Source organism: Physella acuta, unplaced genomic scaffold (genome assembly GCF_028476545.2).
Source record: "Physella acuta isolate Inbredline_101_S28 unplaced genomic scaffold, ASM2847654v3 ptg002394l, whole genome shotgun sequence".
NCBI lineage: Eukaryota > Metazoa > Mollusca > Gastropoda > Physidae > Physella > Physella acuta.
Window position 1 is genome coordinate 24,272 of NW_026733883.1, and position 24,442 is coordinate 48,713.

General features: G+C 35.3%; 3 protein-coding genes across 3 annotated transcripts; 1 reads left to right on the plus strand and 2 right to left on the minus strand.

Moving 5' to 3' along the window:
• Positions 1–711: 711 nt before the first annotated feature.
• LOC131933194 (deoxyuridine 5'-triphosphate nucleotidohydrolase) lies at positions 712–7,278 on the minus strand. Its single transcript, XM_059289991.1, has 2 exons — positions 7,050–7,278; positions 712–1,115 (listed from the first exon to the last, which is right to left on the minus strand). The coding sequence occupies exons 1-2, from the start codon at positions 7,235–7,237 to the stop codon at positions 776–778; spliced, it is 528 nt and encodes a 175-aa protein (XP_059145974.1). The 5' UTR covers positions 7,238–7,278; the 3' UTR covers positions 712–775.
• Positions 2,993–5,225, minus strand: LOC131933192 (uncharacterized). The gene is made up of 3 exons (XM_059289989.1): positions 4,469–5,225; positions 4,060–4,387; positions 2,993–3,973 (listed from the first exon to the last, which is right to left on the minus strand). Exons 1-3 carry the CDS (start codon positions 5,110–5,112, stop codon positions 3,053–3,055), a joined length of 1,893 nt encoding a protein of 630 aa, XP_059145972.1. The 5' UTR covers positions 5,113–5,225; the 3' UTR covers positions 2,993–3,052.
• Positions 7,279–8,675: 1,397 nt separating the features above from the next.
• On the plus strand, positions 8,676–23,475 carry LOC131933193 (uncharacterized). The gene is made up of 16 exons (XM_059289990.1): positions 8,676–8,693; positions 9,752–9,889; positions 16,123–16,218; positions 16,804–16,912; positions 17,313–17,425; positions 17,733–17,756; positions 18,195–18,288; positions 18,495–18,556; positions 19,073–19,170; positions 19,334–19,486; positions 20,083–20,186; positions 20,725–20,796; positions 21,115–21,204; positions 21,757–21,866; positions 22,298–22,397; positions 23,036–23,475. The coding sequence occupies exons 2-16, from the start codon at positions 9,762–9,764 to the stop codon at positions 23,279–23,281; spliced, it is 1,599 nt and encodes a 532-aa protein (XP_059145973.1). The 5' UTR covers positions 8,676–8,693; positions 9,752–9,761; the 3' UTR covers positions 23,282–23,475.
• Positions 23,476–24,442: the final 967 nt, after the last annotated feature.

Sequence of the window (24,442 nt, forward strand, 5' to 3'; positions counted from 1 at the left end):
GAATATAGTAATTTGAGTTGTCCTCCCCCCCCCCCCAGCTTCAAAACCGTTTAATTGGAATTTTAATTGGTCATCAAAAATTTAATTTACAAATAGACTTGTCATCAAAGTGGAACGTATCTGGAAAGCTTGAAAAAATTGGCTGCATTAGAAGTAAATCAAAATGGAGTCAAAAGATTTGCCAGCAAACAGGCATTGTAAACTTAATAAAAGCTTGTAAAAAGTTTAAACTGTGCCACAACATAGTGAAGCCAAACAAAACACAGCTGAACTTTTCTAACAACTGACACAGATATTCAACAGTGCCATTTGTCACAAATGGTACAAATTTTGTAATCCCCAACCACTTCTTTCTTAATTTTTGTTGGAAGGGATCCCGACCAACACAATTAAGTATGTGTCAAATGGTTATGCGCCATTGACTCAGATTTCAGCCTGCTTTTCTTTTTGGATTTGCTTCACCTTTGTCCAACCAAGAACAAACTTCAAGCTAGCAGTTGTTTGATTTAGAGTTCTCTCCTAGAAGAGTGGCTGTCCCCAGCTATCGAGCCTCATCTGCCCAAGGGTTCAAACTCGAGACTTTTCGGATTAGCAACCATGAGCTTTAGCGACTTGACAACACCGACCCCTCCCCAACCACTAATAATAAAGCTTATTTTGACCAATATTACAAAGAATAACAACACTGATACCAAACAAGGAACTGTAATAGAATAATATAATGAACAAATTTATTACACAATATCAAAAGGTTTTAAAGTACATCAATCAAATTTCAATTTTTTCCAGTAGATCCGAAACCACCACTTCCTCTGTCTGTGTTGTCGAGTGTAGGAAGCTCCCGCAAGACTGGCATGTAAATCTTTTCACAAATAAGCTGCGCAACTCTGTCACCTTTCTTCACAATGAAATCTGTATCCGAAAAATTGAACAACACTACACCAACGTTCCCTCTATAATCTTGATCTATTACACCTGCGCCCACATCAATAAAGTTTTTTGCAGCTAGACCAGATCGAGGTGCGACCCTGCCGTAACAGCCTTCTGGCAGAGCAATCTGAATATCTGTCTTTACAATTTCCTTTCCACGAGCAGGGACTGTGTAGTCATAGGCACTGTGGAGAAGAAGTAAATTAATATAAAAGCACATATTGTTATGCTGATCAAACAATGTTTGGCCATGCACAGTACTAAAACAGAGACCACTGAAAAGGGATTGATGCAGGGTAGAACTTAGTTAAATTAATTGTGATGGAATCTGCAAAACACTACAGAAGTAAAATATTGAACTTAAAAAAGGTCTTAAGACATTTCAAACAATGTAATGAAATTAAATTATAAGCAGTGTCTCTATAAAAACTGTATCTTATTAGCATATATTAGATCTATACACAATTATAACTACACTATATCAACCTATTTGGGCACAATGACATTATCTTGGACTGCTGATCTACAGATCTTGAAGTGGAAGAGAATTGTTGTAGCACTAGACTGTTTGTCTAAATATCTACTACTAGTAAGCTGTTTTTTCTTAAGTTGATGACTTCCATTAACCATTTGGCCTTGTATTTAAAAATATCCACTTTATTGATCATGTTCATATAGGCTTAGGGCTTAGACTTATACCTTAATTAATTGTAGAATGTCATTCAATACTACCTCATAAACAATGTCTACTATCTAGGAAGGAGAGGGAGAGACAAAATGGGTAGTCCCCTGTCCTCTAAGTTTTCGGGTTTTACATTTTCCCTATAGATTTCTAATGTAATATTTTGATCATATTTTATATCTAGATCTAGGCTATCTATTTCAATTAATAATTTGCAATCTTCCAGGAAGTAGTGCCCCCCCCCCCCTAACCTGAAAGAAACACTGATTTAAAAGAACTATAGCCTAGATTTCTATATAGTGTGCTGTATAGGCCTATAGCTCAAGATATTAAATAAGATAAATAAGCATAATAGTAGTTATCTATAGATTGGATAGATATAGGCCTAGATATACATACCATTACATAGGTGGTAGGCCTCTAGTAGAGTATTCTCAATACTAGATCTATATAATTTACTAGGATGTAATATAGTAGTATATAGATCTAGGCCCTGTTTACTTTAGGTTTTTTATTACTGGTATTACTGATATTTCACCACACATAGATCTAGATAATCTAGATCTAATCTAGATTTATTAGATCTACCCGAGTCCAAAACACAGGTGTAACATTGCACTGTCATTTCTGGCTAATTTCAACTATGACTTACTAAGACAACACAACTAGTATAGAATCTATCTAGATCTATCTATATATAATTCTCTTCTTGGAGACCTTAGAAAACAAGCTGTAATGTAAGCGCACCTTGCAATCCCCTCTCTTCCTCTCTAGGATAGGGACTTTGAGATAAATTTCAAAATGATTTATTTAAGTAAAAAAACATATCATCACATAGAACTACATACAATTAAGACAAAACAGTTTACTTTTTCAAAATAGGACATTCCATTCAAAAGTTATGATTTTTTTACTGAATAAAAAGTTACTATAGGATTTAACGGTAATTTTTGCGGGCAAATTTTGTGTGTAATGTGTATAAATCAATGCCAAATCTTTATTACATGGAATTTTGTATTCAAATTTTCAGAGTTTCAAGATAAATGTGTTTTGAAGTACTTAAACCTAACATTTTTTTAAAATGTAAAGGGTGTGATGAAATATGTGTCTAGAGGGGATACCACCCCCTAATTCTAAAAAAAAATTTTTTTTTTTTTTTTAAAGTATATGGTGGTTCTAAATATTATATTATTATCATGTCCAAATTCTAACATCTGCTAGGTGTAATAGTATGGAACCTCACACCTTTGAGCTTAATATACAATTTAATCTAAATCCCCCACCCCAGCGCAAAGGTTCTTTTATCACACAAAAAATCCAGATTACACAAATAAAATACTAGTTAAATGGAATTGGTGTAAATAAAATACCAGACAGGTAAACACTGTTGATAAAAATTAAATTTAATATAAATAATATAATTACATAGTAATTACAAGACTAGCAAAATAACAAGTCACCTAAAACAACATCAGCTAAAATACTGTCAAACGAGACGCACACATCTTCAGCATCATCCTCTGTTTCATTTTCTTTCCAATAAGCTACTCTAAATGAATCTACAGCTGATTTTTTCTTTAACTTTAAAATAAACCTACCACTAAAAATAACATCCTCTCCATTCACATTCCACTTATGCTCAATCCTCGCCCCCTCTACCCTATCTGACAAAAAAATTGACAATTTTTTTCTTTGAAAACTACTAACATTGGCAAATACAGGGTCATTAATAACAGTGAAAAGCTCCTTCTCGATCAATAGCTGTTTAATAGCTTTAGCAATTTTGTTTCGGTTTCCCATGTCTCTTTTCTGGCTTTTTTCCATCAGCCGTCGCTGCAGCTCCCTTTCTTTCTCTATCCTCCTATCCTTTCCTAACTTTCTACAAACTGCACCCCTCTTAATACAAAATTGGATTATTTGTTGTTGAACTGCTGCAGGCTTGGATGACAGCCAGTCCAACGATTTGTTCAGCTTTACTTTAGTTTTTGCATCTAAAAAAGTTATCTCTGAATTTGGGGCCCTGCGCGACAATGAATCAACAACACCAAGGGCCCTCTCAGCCCAGATGTTGTGTACGGGGGCACTGGCTGCTGCAGCTAACATGGCCTCAGTAGGTGCAGCTAAATCACCCTCCAGGTAGCGGGAAAGCTGACGGCTGAGGACAGTTTGGGTGGCTGTGGCCATGGCTTTAGTGGCAGTACTAAAGGCCTTGAGGTTGGTGTCATCTACAATCAGCAGAGATGACAAAGTTTCATCCGCAATTAAGGGGCGTCCAAAGGCATCCTCACATCCAATCAAAAGGTATTCTGGCTCAGCAATTACTCTAGCAATGAATTTCATCGCCACCTTTTGATATTCAACCTGAAAGAAAAAATATACATTTGAACAAAGTATAACTCATTACAAGAAGTCACCAGTATTTATTTTTAAAAACTCAAAATTATTACCATGTCAAAATGATTCCGTTTTGATTCTTTGGCATAGAAGACTGACATCCAAGCCCCGGTTAGGTATTTCCCCCAAAGTCCAAGTGCCTGCAACTGGGAAATAATAATGTCATTTTTTAAGTCCTTTAGTAGTGCAGCTCTTAATGATATGTTGCTGCAATATTTTTCTAAATATAGCACCAGAAGATGCCTGTGTCTGTATACAATACCAGCCAGGCAGAACATCACGTGCAACCTATTACCAACATATCTAGGGAAAATACCACATGCCAAGGAATGCTGCCTGAGAAAAGCCTTGAATCCTGTAGGATCTCCCTTTGCTTTGTACCTAATAGGAAAGACAAGAGCTATTGAAAAGTCATACCAATGCAAAATAAAAATCAAACAACAGCGATGGAAAAAAACTTACCTCAGCTTAGATATTCCATACAGCAAGTTAGCAGCTCGACAGTCTGAACCAAATGTGTCACTGGGAATAAGGGAATTAAATTTTTGAAAAGTCTTCCTTACTTCATTGGCTATGCCATCAAGAGGGTGTAAGTGACAATTCAGTTCAAGTAAGTTTGTCTGAAGTTTTTCATTCAGCAGTAGTACTGCAGCGTGGTTGGCTGAGGCCCTATCTGTCAACGTGGATGAAACCTTTCCACACATTTGAAGTTTTGTTTCCTCCTTATCAACTTCACAAAAGGAAGAGTACGTTGTTGCCAAGTCCTCAATTGTGTTAAGTACATGACCAGCATAGTCCTCAGCTCTGCCTCCTGCCAGTTCCGTAATGTTTGCGGTGAAAACATTTTCAGGCGTTCCAAAATGAACTTCATTTATGTGTTTACCGGATATAGTTGTTGCATCAAACGCTATGGTTACAACATCCGAATCAACAATGGCCTCAGAAACTTGAAGCTCAGCCAAAACTGCCATTTCACGACACATCTGTGCAATTGTAGACACTGATGGCAGGTCAACTTGTGCATTGCAGAGATCAGTGCAGAACGCAATTACCTTTGATATCGCCTCAACAGGCACATTTAGTTCAAGGCAGCGGTAAATTACCATTCTGATTGAAGAATTGAATTGCTTTTTATTGACTTTGGTGACAATAGTTTGAGCATCATAATTTTCAACATGTGGTATGTCATGTAGCAAGGCAGCATCGTTAGAAATTAACTTCTTTTCCAGCTCAGTTACTTTCAACTGTAGAGCATTTAGCTGGCTGTGGCACTTTTTCTTTTGTTTTGAAAGTATGCTGCACTTAAGATGTGCCCTTTTTAGAGAGTTGGACAACGAAGCAATTTTGTCCTGCAGTGTCTTTACTTTGGACTGAAATTTGCCAATTCGCAGTCCTTTTCTTTCCAGCTGCTGCTTAACCCGATTTACTTGATACGTTTTTTTTATCTGGAACTTCTCTTTCTTTTCAGCACTATAGGACAGTCTTAACTTCAGGTTCTCCTTAAACAATTCTCTGTTGCACTGCTGCTTTTGGTCACAAGAAAAACATTCCTTACTTGTCCTCGTTTTTAAAGGTGAAATGGGAGGTGGCATCTTTGGCTGTACAGTGCTAAGTGGCTGCTTTACAGGGAAGTGGAAATCAGTATTCAGCAAGCATTCAATATTTGCCCAGTTCCTAGTAATATGGATCTTCAGCGAAGTAACTCTGGCATTCAAACGACTTAAAACAAGTTGTAAAGATGAAGCTTTACAATCTGGATGACCACCTAATTCCAGAAGATATGTTGCTGTCTTCTTTACATTTTTTTTGTTATTCACAAAAATGTGGTACACAAATCCATTAGTAAACTTGTTGTTCTTGTGCGAATTAACAAGAAGCTCCAAATCATGAAGGGTTTTGGAAGGCCTCTCCATTTGCATTACTGATGAAAGAAAATAAAAAGCTTTCATTCATATTATATTTTCAACTTCTACAAACCAAGATTATTTTCTATTGTTTTAATTAAGAAAACGATTTCTATTTCAGTGCTAGTCCAGCTATTACTATTGCTTAGACTTAGTACATTTTCTAAAATAACACAGTAGTAAGAAATAAAATAATGTCTTTTTAATAAAATATAATGATTAAATAATCTTAAAATATAAATATCAGATGCAGATGCTTTAAATAGGTTAAGATTGGTTAAGATTTCAACAGATACATAAAAAGTATCTCTTATTCACAGCCGAGTCGGCCATTATCGATAATAGGTAACTACCGACATTGCCGAGTGTCGGCTGAAATTTTAACACCATCGGCACTTCGTGAGGCATTATCTAATTCAAGGGATGGTTCAAATTTAAAAAACAAGACTTCAGAATAAACTTAAATGATAAATCTAGGTGTATCTTTAAAAAAAAAATGACTATCAAGCTTAGTTATTTAATAAATTAAATATTTCTACATACCTGTCCAAGAACTGTAGATTACTCAAAGATACGTCGATGGCGACGAGAAAAAGCTTGCTCAATAGAAAACTTAATTATTCCTTCATCAGTATTTATGACAAATGGAATGAATTAAAGGATTTTGAAATGAGAATCTGGCTTTATATAGTGAGCTATGTTTTGGCGGACGGAAACCAGAATCAAGTTTAGTATGGCGGCGGTCGCGCAGTTTCCGGGCCGAAATTTGACGGATATCGTAGTCCCTATCTAGGAAGTCAGGTGAGCTGTGGTTCACGCTAAATGTTAACTTTATAACCGTAGAGCCGGGTTTAGTGACGGCTATTAGGAGCAGATACTTTAGTTTGAAACGATTTTAAACTTAGGGGAGGTAGCTAAGAGGAGGCTACTTTCACGGAAGGGGGGGGTAGGGGTTGGGGGAAAGGATGGGGGGGGCGTTATCGTCCTTAACAACTTACTGATAGTGTTTTAAAGCAAATATTTTCAGTGACAGCAGTGGTACTGTCGAATTCACAAATTATGAATTAATGCAATTCAATAATGCTGCAACTGCAATACAAATTTTGAACTTTAATTTTCGACATTATAATATTCCTTGCCTGTATAAATCATAACCAGCAGCCAAGGACGAGCCTTTGGTTGGTGTTGTTGCATTACTTGTCAGCTTTGCAAAGTCAAGTGTGATTTCGCTTGGCATTTTCCCAAAGAAACGAACAGCCCCGTAACTTGTCTTGAAAAGTGAGCCGATATCGGGAGTCAACTTCAGGAATTTAGCGCCAAAATTCATGCTTTTTACATTTTCCGTGGGTTAGGGACGTCTAAACACCAAACCGTGAGGTATATTTAAAAGATGCGTGTACTATTTAATAGCTTTTTTCTTTTATCAAGGATGACAGTATCAATGTATTGATAGACTATGTTTTTTTTTTAATAATTTAATAGACTAAAATGGTCAAGTGGTGTGCTGTCAGCGTTGATACTAATACTATCATTATCATATTCTGATGTTCTTAATTAATTTTTAATATTATAAATAGATCTACTTCCGTTTAAAATAACTATATCTAGTAGATCATACTTTTTATATTATTACTTTTTCGGAAGATTATTGTCATTGGAAACAATATGGCTGCCATTAAAGTAAAATAATTTGTCATGTTATTGTTGAGGTGTATAAGCTGTGGGATTAATTATTAATACTTGGGCTGCATATTGGGTACATAAACAGAGTAATTTATTTAATAATAATATGTTTACCTTTAAATTAGGCCTAAAGATCAACTATATGTTTCAATGTTTGAGTGAGTAGGCCTAGTCACTAGTCAGACTAGTCAGTGAGTACTGAGTAGGCTAATCAAATAATTATTTTATTAATTAATTAGGCCTAATTATTAATTAATTAGCATTATACTAAACTAATAGGGTCATCTACTTATAATAATTAAAGCGTTGGGCTAAAGATAAACTCCGGAAAAACCATGCTAATGAAAATAAAAACCAAAAGTGCTCTCAAGACCTTTGCGAATGGAGTAGAGCTAGAAGAGGTCGAAGACTTTAAGTACCTTGGCAGCTATATATCAGCAAATGGCAGCATGGAGAAAAAAATGGCCACCAGAATAGCAATGGCAGCACAAGCTTTCAACAGACTCGCTAAGATCTGGAAATCATCCTCACTGCAGCAGAGAACTAAAATAAGGATCTACAAGTCTAATGTACCTTCTCCTCTATGCTGCAGAGTCATGGAAACTAAACAAGAAAGGAGAGAGCTGACTCAGAAGAAGGATTAAACAACATTGTTTCAGAAGTTCGAATGAGAAGATGGATAGATGGCTGGGTCATGTCCTACGCATGAGCAAAAGAAGACTCCCCAACAAGGCGCTGAAGTGGAACCCACCTGGAAAGAGAAAGAGAGGAAGACCACTGGGAACATGGAGGAGAGAGATGGAAGAAGAAGTGCAGGCTACTGGCAAGACCTGGCATGAACTAAAGTGGCTCGCCCAGGACAGAGTGGAATGGTGGAGATTTGTTGCTGCCCTATACTCCACAAGGAGTGATGAGGATTTAGATAAGAGAAGACTTATAATAATTAATATTAAGTTATTTGGGCTACTTATATAGTATAGTAATATTAGTGGTTCTTAACTTTTTTTGGAGGTATCGAACCCCATCAGTTTCATTTCTGCGTCTACAGAACTTTCTTAATAGCTCTGTCATCCGGAGTGAAAAAATCTGATCTTAATCATGTGAGTCAGGTGTGTGTGTGTCTTGATCTCCGCTGAACCACTGAGACTGATTAATCAAACCTTTGGCCCTTGGCGTTTGACTGAACCCAGGTTAAGAACCACTGCTCTAATACTAAAAATACAGTAGTCATTAGTCTAAGCCCTAGTGATTAACCTAAGTCTAGTTAGTTACTAAAGGACTACTAATACTACCACTAACTACTAGATACCTAAAAAAACTAGATTATTATACTTTAATACTAGATCTAATAAAAATATTACTGTTAATATACCAAGACTAATAGTAGTAATAGCACTGTAATAGTGTTAACTCAAATAAAAATGTCTTAGGTAGACAGTTAAGTACTTAAAGTAAATAGGCTAGTAAAAAGTTTGTTCATTCATTTAATACAAGCTTAACAGTTTTGTAGCTTAGCTACTAGGCTAGTCGAAGATCTAGATTCTGTTGAGGGATTTCCTCTTTTTAAAATTTATAGCTTGAATACTTTAAATTTGTTCAAATGAAAGTTGATATTAAAAGTTATAACACAATTCTCCAAAAATCAAATAACATTGAAGTTAGATTACTCAGACATTATTATGTAGCCTATAAGTCAGTATAAGTGGAGTAGCTAATCAGTACTACATCCAGCAGCAATTTAACCAATATTTATTGTATAGTGCGCAATTGCTAACCCAAAAGTCTGGAGTTTGATTCTCCAGGCTAGAGTCGCTGAGTCCAGCTAGCTCTGATGCATGTTGGGAAAGTCAAGGGGATGAGCATATAGTGCTGACCACACTATCCCTTCATATAGTGAGATCCCACAAACAAGTGAATTGTACTTCATCTGCCCCATGGGGTGCCAGGTTCAAAGAACAAAAGGATAACTAATAATTAATTCTATAACATGGCTCGACAGAATCAATCCCAGAAATAAAGTAAGGCTACAATGGTAGATAAAGAGAAATCTACACAATTGAACATTAAAAAAAAATATGATGGCCTATAAAAATACTGCAGTATATTAATTATTATTCAATATTTGTGTATACATTTGAAAATAAATTTATTCTTTCAGCCTGACTATCATGCCCAGTGAAATAAATCTTTATGAAATGTCTGGTCTAGACCATAGTGACCAAACCTATTCTGCCAGATCTACCTCTGCTAAGTCCAGTATCTACAGCACCAATGGCATGAGAGGCCATAGACCAAAGTATGTATCATAGTTTATAAATATGGTATTTTTATTAACATAACATATGCAAATTGAATTTGTGCCATGCACTTATATGAAAAGTAATGGTAAAAATATTCTTTCTAGTGTGATAAATAGTTTTAAATATTGCAGGGTCTGATTCAAAATTTAAAAGAAAATTCATTAAAACAAACACAGTCTTTTTGTTTTAAAAGTTTTTTTAATTTTCTGTTACACCAATCATCATGTTGCTTTTTATTGTCCTATGCACAAAGTACCACTATGTATTTTAAAAAGTCTTGATTTTTCATGCTCAATAATAGCCTTTCCACCTCTACATTAATTACTCTACCTTCATTTATGACTGACCAACTAAAAAATGTTATTATTTCCTGTGTATTTCAAACATTTCAGATACTTTTATTTAAAATAAACAACTTTTTTACAACCTGGCAATCAACATTAGAGCATAAATATTGGTAGAAAACCACCTCTCTTTTTTTTTTTCACTTTTAATATCCTTGCTTTTAGTGTCAATCACACTATCCCTTTAAATGTTTAGGTCACAGAAATAGGTGAACTCTACTTCACTTGCCCCAGGTTTGAAATGGAACTTTACCTTAAAAACCCAGTTCTGCTTGACTGTGAATTCTAGTTAAAAAATATGTTACTGCACATAAAAATCATTATATTATTTTTACTTGACTTATTGGGACAAGATTATAATTGTAACTAAAAATAAATAAATTATAAGCTTTTATAATAATAAGCTTTCATAAATATACTAAAATTAATAAAATATCTCTGCATCTATATATAAATATATTTCAATGTTTATGTCAAATAGCAATGTCATTAGCTTTTGGCTTGTGTTTAAAACAAAATTGGTTTGATAAAATTGGGTGAAATTGTGATTGCAAATTTCCATCCACTACAGAGAAAGCATTAAGCATAACATACAGTGGAATCAAAACCATGTGAAAATATTATTATTTGGGTTTAAGTTTTATTTTTTAAAAAGGGAAATAACTGAATCCAGCGTTTTCTCTAACAAAAGATATTGCAGTTAACTCCCTTTCATCGAAATTAACAAGAACTTTTTTTTTACGAATTTAATGAAGAGACTGCAATTTCTGTTCTGCTTACCTCATCAAATCTGTTTGTACAAATAATTTAACTCATTATTCCACCCGACGGTGTATGTTCCAGATGGGAACCTTCTTCTTATGCTTCTACTATCGATCTATCTTCAAAATGTATTTTCTTTTTGCTTTGAGGGGTAGTGGAAGCGAATGTGGGTGTGGGGTAGGCAGAGGCGTAGCGAGGGGGGGTGCGGATCGCACCGGGTGGCACCATTTAGGGGGGTGACACCAAGGCAAAAAATAGCAAAATATACAGAGAAAAATTTGAGGGGGGGGGGTTGCAAATCGAAAGTTTGAGGGGGGGGTGCAAATCGAAAATTTGATAGTTTGTCCCCGGGAAGGGTCGCTACGCCTCTGGGGGGTGACACCATTAAGGGCCGCACCGGGTGACACCCGACCTCGCTACGCCACTGGGGGTAGGTAATGTTTAAGGGAAAGAAGAAGTAATTTAAATGGTCCCTAATAATGTCGGTGTATGACACACAATGGCAATGTCCTCCCTGATAAGTCTAGAGTTTGTAGGGTCGTCCACAGAGGTGTAGCGACCCTTCTCGGCGCCCGGGGACAAACCTTTAATTTTGCGCCCCCCCCCCCCTCCCCCCATATATTTTGTATATGTATAATGCAAAACTGCATCTAAAATGAGCTTTTAATTTTTTTTCCCAACCCATTTTGGCGCCCCCTATGGTCGGCGCCCGGGGACATATGTACCCGCCCCCCCCACCCCCCCACCCCCCTCTCGCTACTCCTATGGTCGTCCATAAATGACAACATGCACCAAAGGTTACGGGGATCCCTGAGGGAGGTGTTCAATACTGTGACGTGGCATTTATTTGTATTTTTATGAAGCAAATTTATTTCTAATCAACATAATTATATACTTAATCATTATGCTCTTGTAAGTGGAGTTAAGCGTGATTTAATTTCTGGAAGGGGAGATAATTTTTAAATCCTTAGAAATAAAAAAAAATCAGCTAAACTTTATCGTATAATTTTATGGACGAGTCCTAAACGTTATTGCAAATATGCTCAAATATATTATTTTGGATTGAAGTCCACACTTACATAAACAAGTAAATTATCTAATTGTTTCAAAACAAGTAAAATGTGATTGTATTGAAGTATGGTGTAGTGTAAGATTGAAGCTTAGATTGATCAATCCCAAACCTTGCTTGTGTTATTGTTCTCATGTTAAATGTTGATTGATTTTTTTTTTAAAACAAAAATATGTATAGGCAATCGACATTATCGATCTTGGTGGTAATTAAATTGTCCAATTAGAGCGTGCAGTTGCATTGTCTTTAGCGCGGTAGTCATGTGACACGCAATGGGCATGTCATGTTTGCTTGGGAGTGGGACGTGTAGTTTTTATCTGGGTGGGACGTGGGATGTTTATTCTATATCTGGGTGGGGCGTGGGATGTTTATTCTATAACTGCTAATGCGTGTGTTCTATAGCTGGTTATGCGTGTGTTCTATAGCTGATTATGCGTGTGTTCTATAGCTGATTATGCGTGTGTTCTATAGCTGGTTATGCGTGTGTTCTATAGCTGTTATGCGTGTGTTCTATAGCTGGTTATGCGTGTGTTCTATAGCTGGTTATGCGTGTGTTCTATAGCTGGTTATGCGTGTGTTCTATAGCTGGTTATGAGTGAGTTCTATAGCTGGTTATGAGTGAGTTCTATAGCTGGTTATGAGTGAGTTCTATAGCTCATTGAGGCGCACATTCAATAGCTTGGTGGGGTGTGGAATGTTTGTTCTATATATGGGTGGGGCATGGGGTTTTATTTCTATAGCTGCTCGGACCATGTATTCTATAGCTAGCTGGGTTGTTTGTTCTATATTATACCACGATGTGGCGTGGTATGTTTATTCGATAGATGCTCGGAGCTTGTATTCTATAGCTAGTTGTGTTGAGGCGTGTATTCTATAGCTGGCAATTGAGGCGTGTATTCTATAGCTGGCAATTGAGGCGTGTATTCTATAGCTGGCAATTGAGGCGTGTATTCTATAGCTGGCAATTGAGGCGTGTATTCTATAGCTGGCAATTGAGGCGTATGGTGCGTGTCTAGTTTGGAATGTATTGCTTGTTGCAGTACATAGGATGTATCATGGTTTTGTATTGCTGCAGCTAGTAGGCCTACGTGTGTTGCAGTACATAGCATGTATTATGGCGTTCTATTGCTGCAGCTAGTATGTGTGTTACAGTACATATGATGTATCATGGGCTTGTATTGCTGCAGCTAGTGTAGCTGGTTCTGCACTTGTTGTAGTGTGTTTTTTTTTACATCGGGAAAACGTAAGAGTCAACGCAACATCTTAGCTCAAATAGTTTTTTCGTCGTACTCTTAGCTACTGTTGTAATGCTGTGTTATTTGAATTGGGTGGGTGGGGGGGGGGGGGGCACCTCACAATCGTTGAGGTATTTTTCTTTTAATTTATTTAACAACCCCTTATTTTTCCTTTAATTTTAGCTTCATTTTTTCCTTTTTACATATCTAAGGAGATTATTTCTTTCCCACATAGGAGGGGCTTTGTTTACCGAATGTCAAGATTAAATTAAACTTTTTAGCTTCCCCCCCCCCCCCCCCCCCATGCTTTAGGCGCCATTTTCCGTGTTATGAAACGAATACAACTTTGTATTAAATTTTTACCCGTTATCCCTCCTGTAGATCTCCGAGACTAAACAAATCTCCTACAGCGGGGTGCAACTGTCGTCTGCTTAAAAAAAGTTTCATCTGACTCCAAATAATTTTTGAATTATAAAATGTGAAGATTAATTATAGGGTACATTAAATAACGCACTTAAGCTATAAAATCTGTATTTGTTGGAAATACCCTCAACCCTTTCCCCAAAAGAATTAACAAAACACATTTTATATACTCTAAATTTAAAAACTTACTTGTACACAATTGTTTAAACAATGTTTACAAAAGGTATATGTTAAGTTTATAAATTTGATCGCATACTTGTAAATCATTTATACCAATGCAAATACACTTTTGATGGCAAATTTAGGAACGGTAACTCGACAAGGGAAGCAACTACCTACTCGTTTTGCTCTGACAAGTTCTATTGATTTTTTTTTTCTTTCTAATGGCATCGATCTGGCTTCTCAAAATATCTGTTCAGTACAAGATTAATGTATTGATTTTATTCAGTAGCTCGAACGGATCGAAGAGCAACCTCTGGAATTATTTCTCGTGGAGATATTTTAACACAGTGTTGTTCATTTGATGAAATTTAATTCTTCATTTTAAAAACTAAATTTTCCCTTCCGGAATAACCTTCATATTATTTTTTTATTTCTTCCATTATTTGTGTATTGTGTGGTAATGGGGAAAATAAATTAAGAATCCGGTTTTGGAAAAATAAAAATATATGACAACAGTGGTGTACCATAAACCAAAACTAAAGGACTGTATTCTATAACGCCGGTCGAACGTCTTCACTGGCCTGACATCACGTGACCAAATGTAAGTCACGTGGCAAACTTTTTAGTCGTTGTATCATGTATGACATTGTTTTCCTAAAAGCCATAGCGCTATAAGTTGTTGACTTTAAAAATAAATATGAACGAAAGCCATTAATGATATATGTATTTTATATGGGCACGATGGTGTCTTTCATTATTATTTCAATGTTCTCCCTCTATTGTTTTTATTTTTGTACAAGTAAACGTATGTGTTGGTTTTTCTCTTTAAAAATATATTTTAAAATAAAATAGTGAGTAAGCACTCTCCCCCTTGCACACACACACCTTCTAAGCACATCGAGTTTGGCACTGCATACACACACGTAATACACACACACACACACACGCGCGCAGTCACAAATACAGATCTCAAATTACATTTGATTTAAATTATTCATAAATCGTGTAGGCCTAATTGTAAACAATGCCACGTGACCATCCATTAAATCACCATCTGTTGTCCTCTAGCCTCGCTCTGAGATCAATAGAACGTTACACGCCAACCAATAATAAACAAGTATTTCCGACTAGTTTATTTTTAGGTAGGACGTCATTAATAATTCCGATGACAGGGACATTGACGTCACCAATAATGGAATTCCCGCAGTTTTCGGCCGCTTCCGGTCTTTGATTATTCCATTACGGGCTCACCCAATCAATCCTTGACTCAGTAGCTTAGAGAGACCCCCCCCCTCCTTTCCTCCAACACGTCCCCACATCCCCCCTTCTGTGGTGGTGATGTACTTGAATGAAGTGTATTGATTCGGTTGTCCTTTTCCTCTCTTGTCCTGTGCCCGCAACTAAACCCAAGTATCCACATGAAAAGGGGTCGGCGTGGTCGGCCCGGTAAACTTTATAGCTACTAAACCGTAAAGTCCTGAGTTCGAACTCCCGGGTAGATGAGGTCCGATAGCTGGGGGACAGCACTCTATCTAGGAGAGACAACTCCAAAATCAAACAACTGCGGCCTTGTAGTTTGTTCTTGATTGGACAAAGGCTGTGGAAGCAAATCAAGAATGAAAAGCAGGCTGAAATCGGAGTCAAGGGCCTAAATCGCGCATAAAATGTTGTCTTGTTATACTTTTTTGTGTTGGAGGAAATCCTGTCCAACATTACAATTTAGATGGAAGAAGAAGATCTACCTGAATCTTAACTACCCTAATTAAGGTTTACTTGCCCACAACAACGCCGATATCAATATCGATCGTCTCAAATATTAACTCACCTTGACCCATAAAAATGACACCGTCTACTTGAACTAACCCTCGCAGCGTTTCTTTCGGGCGTCTCCTCGGAGCATGTCCACTGCCCATCCCTCCCCCTGAACGAAATATAGACTACATTAAATCTAAATAGAAAATATATTTTTTTAAACTTTGTTACCCCCCCCCCCCCCCCGTCTAGGATATTTTTTTAAATTCCACATTCTCTATTATCTCTACTCCCACCCCACCACTTGATTTCTAGCCACCCCCCCCCCCCCGCCTTTTTTGGAGTGAAAATGCGAACGTTCTAGTATCGTATATCAAAACGACAAGGGCATTCGTGTATTTATACTAAACCAACGTTTTACCACCTACTGATATTGTACGCGTGACTGTGTTACACATTGATGTCGTGATTTGAATCCACAGGTCAAGTCCTACAGCTGCTGGCTATAGACAAACCTCAGGTCAGCAGTCTAAAATCTCACGGCCAAAAACAGCGGCGGTGATACTGGGAAGGACTGAGTATGTTCACCGCTCCTATTTTATTTTTACTTTTTTTCTCCTTCCATATTAGGGAGGTAGGACAGGTTCTTGAAAATATGGGGATTATTGTGTATTAAGATATATTTCTTTTAATAATTTTAGCCCACCCTTCCCCATCATCACACATGTAGATATTGTTACAGATCATGAGATTACAGTGGTTGACAGTCGTCCCCCCTCCCTACCCGTCCGCCCCCCCCCCTTTCCGAATGGCAGCTTTTGCTTTTTTTAAAACATTTTTTTTTGTCCTTAAATATTAAATTATCAAACTGAGCTGATACAACAGTAAAACATAAGTTATGCTGATTTTTTTTTAAAATAATATTCAAACTAAAGCCAAATAATGTGAAAATAACTTCAAAATATCAGTTTAAAATTTATTTATTTTTTAAAGCAAAATATTGACTACATACTTGATTAACTCACACCCCCTCCACATTGTCACAAAAATTGTGTGCTAAAATGGCATGTTCTCATGTATGGATGATCTGTTATAAGTTATTATCAGTGATTTATTTATAGCACTATCAAACAACTCTACCCTCAACATGCATGTGATTGTAGGTGCAGCAGAGTTCACCAGCTGGAACATGAGCCAACCAGAAGACACAACCTTGAGAGCCATCTGCCCTTGAAGAGAAACAAGCCTCCCCCTTGGCAGAAAATTCTAGAAGTAGGCCTATGCCATTTTCTGTGTTATCTTTTGTACCACTTCAATTAACCCTTCAAAAAATATGTTAAGTTGCCTTCAGTAAACTATTACAAAATATTACCTCTAATAAAGTAATATCCTAACTGATTTGTTAAAACTAACTGGAAGAGTTATTTTATTTTCTGGTTTTGACATTTTCTTAACTGGCAACTCACTCCAGTTATTGGATTTTTAAAAATAAAAATCTGTCCCAGCCATACACTGCTTTAGTTATTTTATTTTTAAAATCTCTTTCTCTTAAATATTTAGTAGATCTAGATCTATTTGTATAAGTGGCATGGATCAGTTAACATTTAATTTCATTTGCGGAATTACATTTTTTATGTGTACATATATGTAGACGTTTTTTTTTCTATTTCAGTCCCCTCTAGTTCCTTTTAAGACTGGCCCTGGTTATATCCTATCAAGGAGCAAAACAAAATGCCACATCACCATCAAAGATGAATTCTTTGACCCAGTACATGAAGAAAACACGTAAGAAATTTTATCAGGTCTGAGTTTATGAAACAGAATAGGCCATTACAAGATTAACAACAGCACAATCTTTCGTGTCATTAAGTAGTATAAAATAATAAAAATGAAATGCACATTTCTATTGCCAGTTTTCATAGATTCTTTTATTTAACTGTATCATAATAAAAAAAAATTAATAATATTTTAAAAAATTTAATTTAACTACGGTAAGCCATTATTGATTTCCATGACTTCATCTATATTATATTTTGAAAAAGAGTTTAAAATAGCTTATATTTTATTTTTATAATTATTTTTATTCTAACAGGTATACATCACAAGGAGATGAAAGGTAAAATTTAATATTATTTCTTTAAATATATTTTAATTGTATGTCTGTTATAGTTATATACATATATTTTACAAAAATATAGTTCTATATGTGTAAGACATAATGGCTTGGTAGAGTGATATTCCATCACTCTTTGGTATACGAGTATAGGAGATAGGTAGGGTGATCTGTGTAATTTTTGAGTCTCTATGTAGACGACATAGATAACACATTCATGTGCTAGTCTCCCTACCCAAGCGTAGAACTGTACCACAATCATGTGTTATTATATTGTTGGAGGAATTTAATTGTCTGCTCTCTTTGTATATGGATGGTACTAAAATATGTATCAGTACCCCCAAAAAATAAGTCTTTTGTTGATAAGGAAACAGTGTTATTCTGTTAGTCGCGATGAAAACATGCTCACTTCTAACTGCCTTGCTGTTACTACTCTTCCAGAGACAACTTGATCAACCAACTCCAGCAACAAATTTCAGACCTGACTCTCTACCTGGAGGAGGAGAGGTTAAACCACAAACAGACAAAACAAAACGTAAATATGACTTAATATTTTTAAGATTATTTTCTTAGGATTTTTAATGTTTTAAACAACTGCTCTTTGAATTTTTATTCTCCAATAATTGTATTTGTTGTGAATATAATCTTACAATCTAAAATATTCATATTTGGTTGATAATGTAATATTGTGTTTAATTCAAAAAGTTGTATTTTATTTAGTGTAACTTTTAAACTTCTCAGGCTGAAGAGTTCTACAGGGATAAGGTAGAGCAGCTGAACTCCCAGCACCAAGAACATATCAAGTAAGAAGAATTTAAATGGTTTCTGTATTGGTTGGTCATGTGTCTTTAAATTACTTCTCTGTGTAAGCTGGTGTTTATAATTTTATAAACTTACTCTTAGGTAATACCTTGCTTTTGGAATTTTGTGTGTTAAATAATAATATAGGGGTCTTAGTTTTAATTTATATGACACTCATGTAATTCTTTGTGATCATGTTAATCTTTTACTGAGCTAGTGGAGCTATGTAAAATTCAAAGAAATATTTATTTATTTTAGAAATATATGTATAGATCTGTCAGTACCAGGAGTATTAAACTTGAGAGTTATCCCTTGGTCCTTCTAACTACTCACCCAAAGACTATTTATATTTTGTTTAAAGCTATTAGACAACATTTTTGGCCTTTAGAACTGGAAGTCACTGGCTGCTGCCACCCATACTGCCACTCATTCCCCCCACCCATTCCAACACTTGTCCCACATACACTTGAACAACAGTTGTTTATCATGTGATTTTTCGTTATGGTCTACATCAATAGAGACCTAGAAGCAGATCACCAGGAAGAAATGAACAAACAAAAACAAGTTTTGGAACAAGAGCATAAAGAAGTACAAAATATATTGGAGAAACAAATTAGTAAGTAGAATGTTCATAAAAAATTATCAGAAAATTAAAATGGCCAAATAAATTGAATTCCCACAAAGTGCATTGGATTCTTAAAATATTTTTATCAGGTAAAATGGCCAAAGAAATTGAATTGCTACAAAATACATTATATTTTTAAAACTTTTGTAATCAGGTAAAATGGCCAAAGAAATTGAATTCCTACAAAGTGCATTTGATTCCTACAAAAGTTCACTCCACTCTGAAACCAGTGAGAAGCTAAAAGAGAAGGAGGATGAAATGAGACTGAAATTTGCTGCGGAGAAACAGCAAGCCATGCATGAGATGAGTGAGTGGTTTGTATGCGCATGTAGTTTTCCATCTTACTACTTAATGTAATTTTCACATGTATCATGAAGTTAAGGAAGTTTCCCATCTCTAGTATCCTGTATGCCTTGTCCAGCCTTTTTTGTACTCATCATCTTACACTAACATGCAAATAAAGAGAGATGCCCAAAACTGAGTCTGATGGAGAGGTGTGGCGGTAGTCCTTTTTTACTCATGGACCACAAAGAATAAGTGAAAGTGAGGTGATCTAACACCAACAATTGAGAAAATTTAAACTTAACACTTGGTGAAATGTGTTATCAACTGTTAAAGTGTGATTTCTTATTTTGATATTGTTTTAAATTTGATTTGCTTGTTAAATTTTATTTGAAATATCAGATCTTTTGTGTGGTGTGTTGAAGCTTTTTTTTTAAATACTACTGTAACCCTAACTTACATGTTGATCCTTATCCTAACCCTTATGCAAACACAGCACACAAAAAACTCTGGATACAATATTGTGCAGATCTGCTGATGTTTTAGCTAGATACAAATTTTCACCTTACTAAATAATTTATATCAACATGTATATATTTATTTATTTTTCTATTTATTTAGGAACAAAACTAATTCATGAAAAAAATCAAGAAAGGGCCAAGGTTGAAAAAGAGCATAAACAAGCAATTGATGCCTTGAGGAAAGAAAACAAAAGAGAATTAGATGTGAGTTATAAACTATACCACTTGTAATTTTGCAACTTTTTGGAAATCTTGATTCTCAACTTAGTAAAAAAAAAGTAAAGACAGGTTATTTCCCTTTTTTAGAGGGGAAAGATAACTGTGTTGCAGGTCTCTATATTTTTATTTACTTTGTTGGGTACTTTTTTAAAATGGTCATAGAATGCTCACTCTCAAAAGCATAATACTATTTTTTAAATGAGCAAGAAGTTGAAAAACATTTAAAACAAGAAGTTAATATAAATATGGAAATATGAAAAAAGTAAATTAGAGATTCCTCTTTAGCCCTAACAATCCATTGGGCAGTAGAGTTCATGTTTCTTAACCTCAGCAAAAGGATAATATGGTCAGTACTCTCCCCAGCCGTCTTTACTTTCCCCAATGTAAGTCAAGTACCTATCATAGCTGGAAGGTCCTACAGTTCGAACCAAGATTCAAACTTGAGACCTCTTGGCTAGTATCCAGATGCTCCACCATTTGACCACGCCATCCCACAATTTGTAATGTATTTATTTATTTGTAGAGCTTGTTGAGAAGGTTCTCAAATGCCGCTGCTGATATAGAAAAGCTGAAGAGAGTCACTGTTGAGCTGGAGGTAAGGAAAGAATTTAACATTCTTCAAAATTTATGAGGCTGTTTTTTTTGTTTGGTTTGGACTACACTATACTGGTCTAACAGATAGATTAAAATTGTTTCCACATTTTCTAATGGGTCATCCATAAACGACGTGTCGCTTTTTTTGACGATTTTTACCTCCCCCGTTTATGGACGACCCCTTAGTTTAGTGAAAGCCATGTAAGTAGTTTATTTACTGTTACATGTACATCACAATCTAAATATCTAACAGCAGTAGGGTTGTTTATTTGTACACTGATTGTTAAAAAGTTGCATTGTTTAAAAAACTGAAAACCAGGAAACAAAACAAGAGTTGGAGAGTGTGAAGGAGAGCTACAACACAACATGTTTACAACTGGCCAGCACAACAAGACTGCTGACAGACTCAGTGAGTTTTGGCTTTATCAATCTTACTGGTGGGGGTGGGGCCATCTGTAAGCTTTTTATTTGGATTTAAATATTGAGTCACTCAGTGTGAAATCTTGATTGTTTGCCTCCCTCCCCCACAACATCAGTTTAGCGTGAAGGGAATCAAGTAAATATACCTCAGTGGTTAGGAAATTTAAAGTTGTACACTTTGAATTTTCCATTGTTAAAAAAAATGTGAAATTGTGCACTTAAAATATCCCAATATGAAACAGAAATGTAAAATTGTGCACTTTGAATGTCCTAATATAAAGCAGAAATATCAAAAAAAATTTGATCTTTTAAGTGTAAAAGTGTGCACTTTTAATGTCTTTTTATTTTAAAAAATTATTTGTGAACATGTCCCCATGTAAAACATATATAAAATTGTTCACTTTGAATTTCCCCACAATAAAACAACAATGTAAAATTGTGCATTCTGAATGTCCCCATGTATCAAATAATTCACTTTGAATGTCCCAATGTAAAACAACAATGTAAAATTGTGTGCTCTGAATGTCCCCATGTACAACAGAAAGTGAGGCTGATGGAGTATGAAGAAAGGTTCCAGGAGAAGGTGGCGCTGGTTGACGACAAGTACAGGCACAAGCTGCAGGATCTGATGACACAAAACACAGAACTCAAGTACTGTACACATTCTTTCTTTTTATCTCCAGATTTTTTTACTAACTGTGCCAAACTTATATGGTTTTAAATGTATATTTCATTCTCTGGTTTTAAATTTCTGTGCCATACACCCTCAAACTTAACTGTTTTTTTTTAACATCTTGCATCCACATACTCTCATACTGGTCTGCTAAGAATTTTGCACTCTTTCATGATAAGCTACCATTGTTGAGCTTTTAGTAATTAAATTTTAAACTACAATTTATATCTTTTTAAAATACATTTTTTTTTTTCAAAAATGTGTACATTTTATTATTTTAGCAATTAATTTTTTAATTAAAATTTATACCTTTTAGAATATATTTATTTTAATTCTTTAGAAAACGTATGAATTTAATTATTCCTAATGTTTGTCATATTAATTAAAATAATTAATGAATTGTTTGTAGGAGATTGTTTGTTCAGAAATGCGGCGAGCTGTTTGATGAAAAAACTCACACAGACCACCAGACCCAGCTTCAGGTGAAGACAGCCAAAGAGACCATGCAGGTTAGTGAGCATGTTCTCTGTCAAGGACAGATACTTTGTGAGGCAGAGGAAGTAGAGCTGTTTACATGGCCATTGCTACACAAAAAGAGAATGTGGTGTCTGGTACTTGTATGATGGCCAGAAATGTTTATCACAGGTTTTTTTTTACTGGTAGCATTACGTTGACACCACCTGATATAACAGAAATGCAAATTCCTAATCCAACATTGTAATCATCACATAAAGCCAGTCCCCACATCTAAAAAGACATCACACATGTTTCTGTTTTTTAAAAAATAAAGTATTTGTTCTGAACTTATAAAATTAAAATAAATATATATCAATAAATTGATTATTGTCTTTAAATAAATTAGTATTTTACATTTGGGGGAAAAAAGAACAATTCTCTCTACATACATATGTATTTTACAGTTCTGCACATAGTGCAGATGCTCTCATCTAACAGAACAGACAAACAACAACACAAAAATACAAACTTGTAAACAAATTTTAGCAGTAAATAGATAAAACACAAGCATTTTATATTTAAGCTATTTTTACTATGTCCCTAAACTTTTAGAGAATGATACTTGCAGAATAAACCCTCACTCCCTATACATTATTTTCCTAGCATCCTTTGCTGTTTTTATTTCTAATAGACGCTGATCAAATCCAAAACCCGTGCTAATGTAAGTGTTGTGTTGGGAGCACCACAGCAGATACACCACAGGGGCAAGCACAGACCAGTCAGTGCACCAGCAACAAGGGAGGAAACACAAGCTGCCCACAACACTGCTGGCAATGTTGAACTGCAGCCTGAGGGGGAGTTTGTCTCCCCTGATATACATTTGAATTTAAACTCCAAAACAGAAGAGCTGAGAGCTGAACTTTTCTCTTCTAGGTAGAGGAAGACATGTCCAAATATTTTGCCAAAACTTTCCTTTAAAAAAAATGTAAATATTTTACAAATGATTTTAAAAAATATGTTTTTAAATATTTAAAAAATCACAACCATTTTAATCCAAAAAAAAAAGTGCCAAGAAATTTCCTTGTACAGAGGTTTAAAAAATTTTTTTTTAAAATTACAAACTTTTTAAAGTAAAAAACCAGAAAAAAAGTGTTTTTTTTTTTTTTTGCATAATTTTAATAGTAAATACATAATTTTATTAATTTATATTTAGTTGCTAAGGTATAATGAAAAGACTTCTAAAGCAACTAAAACTTAACTAGACCAAAAACAAGAAAACAAACTTAATAATATAATAAGCTTGTAAAAGTTATTTTATTTTCAGTCTATAGATTGATAAATAAAATGTAAGCATTTGAGAAATATTGTTGCTTGATTATATGAAATAAAATGAATAGTCATGCTGCTTAAGTATTTTATTTTTAAGTTAGGCACTGTTTAACTAGTTAAAGTAAGAAATAACAGATGTTGGTGAAGTAGAGTTATGTTTCTGTGACCTTGGGGTGTGAAGTGATTGTGGACCTAAGCCCTACCCTGACTCAGTTAGGCTACTCAATCAGAGCTGGGTGGACTCAGGGAACAAAACTTAGAGGTCAGCGGTCACATGACCTAATGCTTGACCTCACCATCCCATCTAAATCATATATTTTCTGAGTTAATTTAAGGAGACGCCGTGTCCTAAATATAGAGCACTAGAATGCTAACCTGAAAGTCTCGAGTTCAAATCCGGGTTCAATCAGAGTCCACCAAGCTCTGATGGGTACCTAACTCACTCACAAAGGCAGCTGGGCATAGTGCTGACCACATTATACCCTTGTATGCTGAGGTCATTGAAACAGGTGAACTCTACTTCATCTGCCCCATGTGTCTTGGACACTAACAGGAAAAGATGATGTTAATTTAGTTATAATCAGAAAAACAGCCCGTCACTGTTTTTTATTCCAAAAAAATAGTTTAAGTATTAATTTTACTTGAAGAGTCAGGGCATATTAATTCCGGTCACATAAAAAACTCTATATTGCGGTAAAGAATTTTCCACAATAGATTTATTCTTGTTTATAATATTTATATTGTAGATGTAATGGCTTGTTAAATGAGA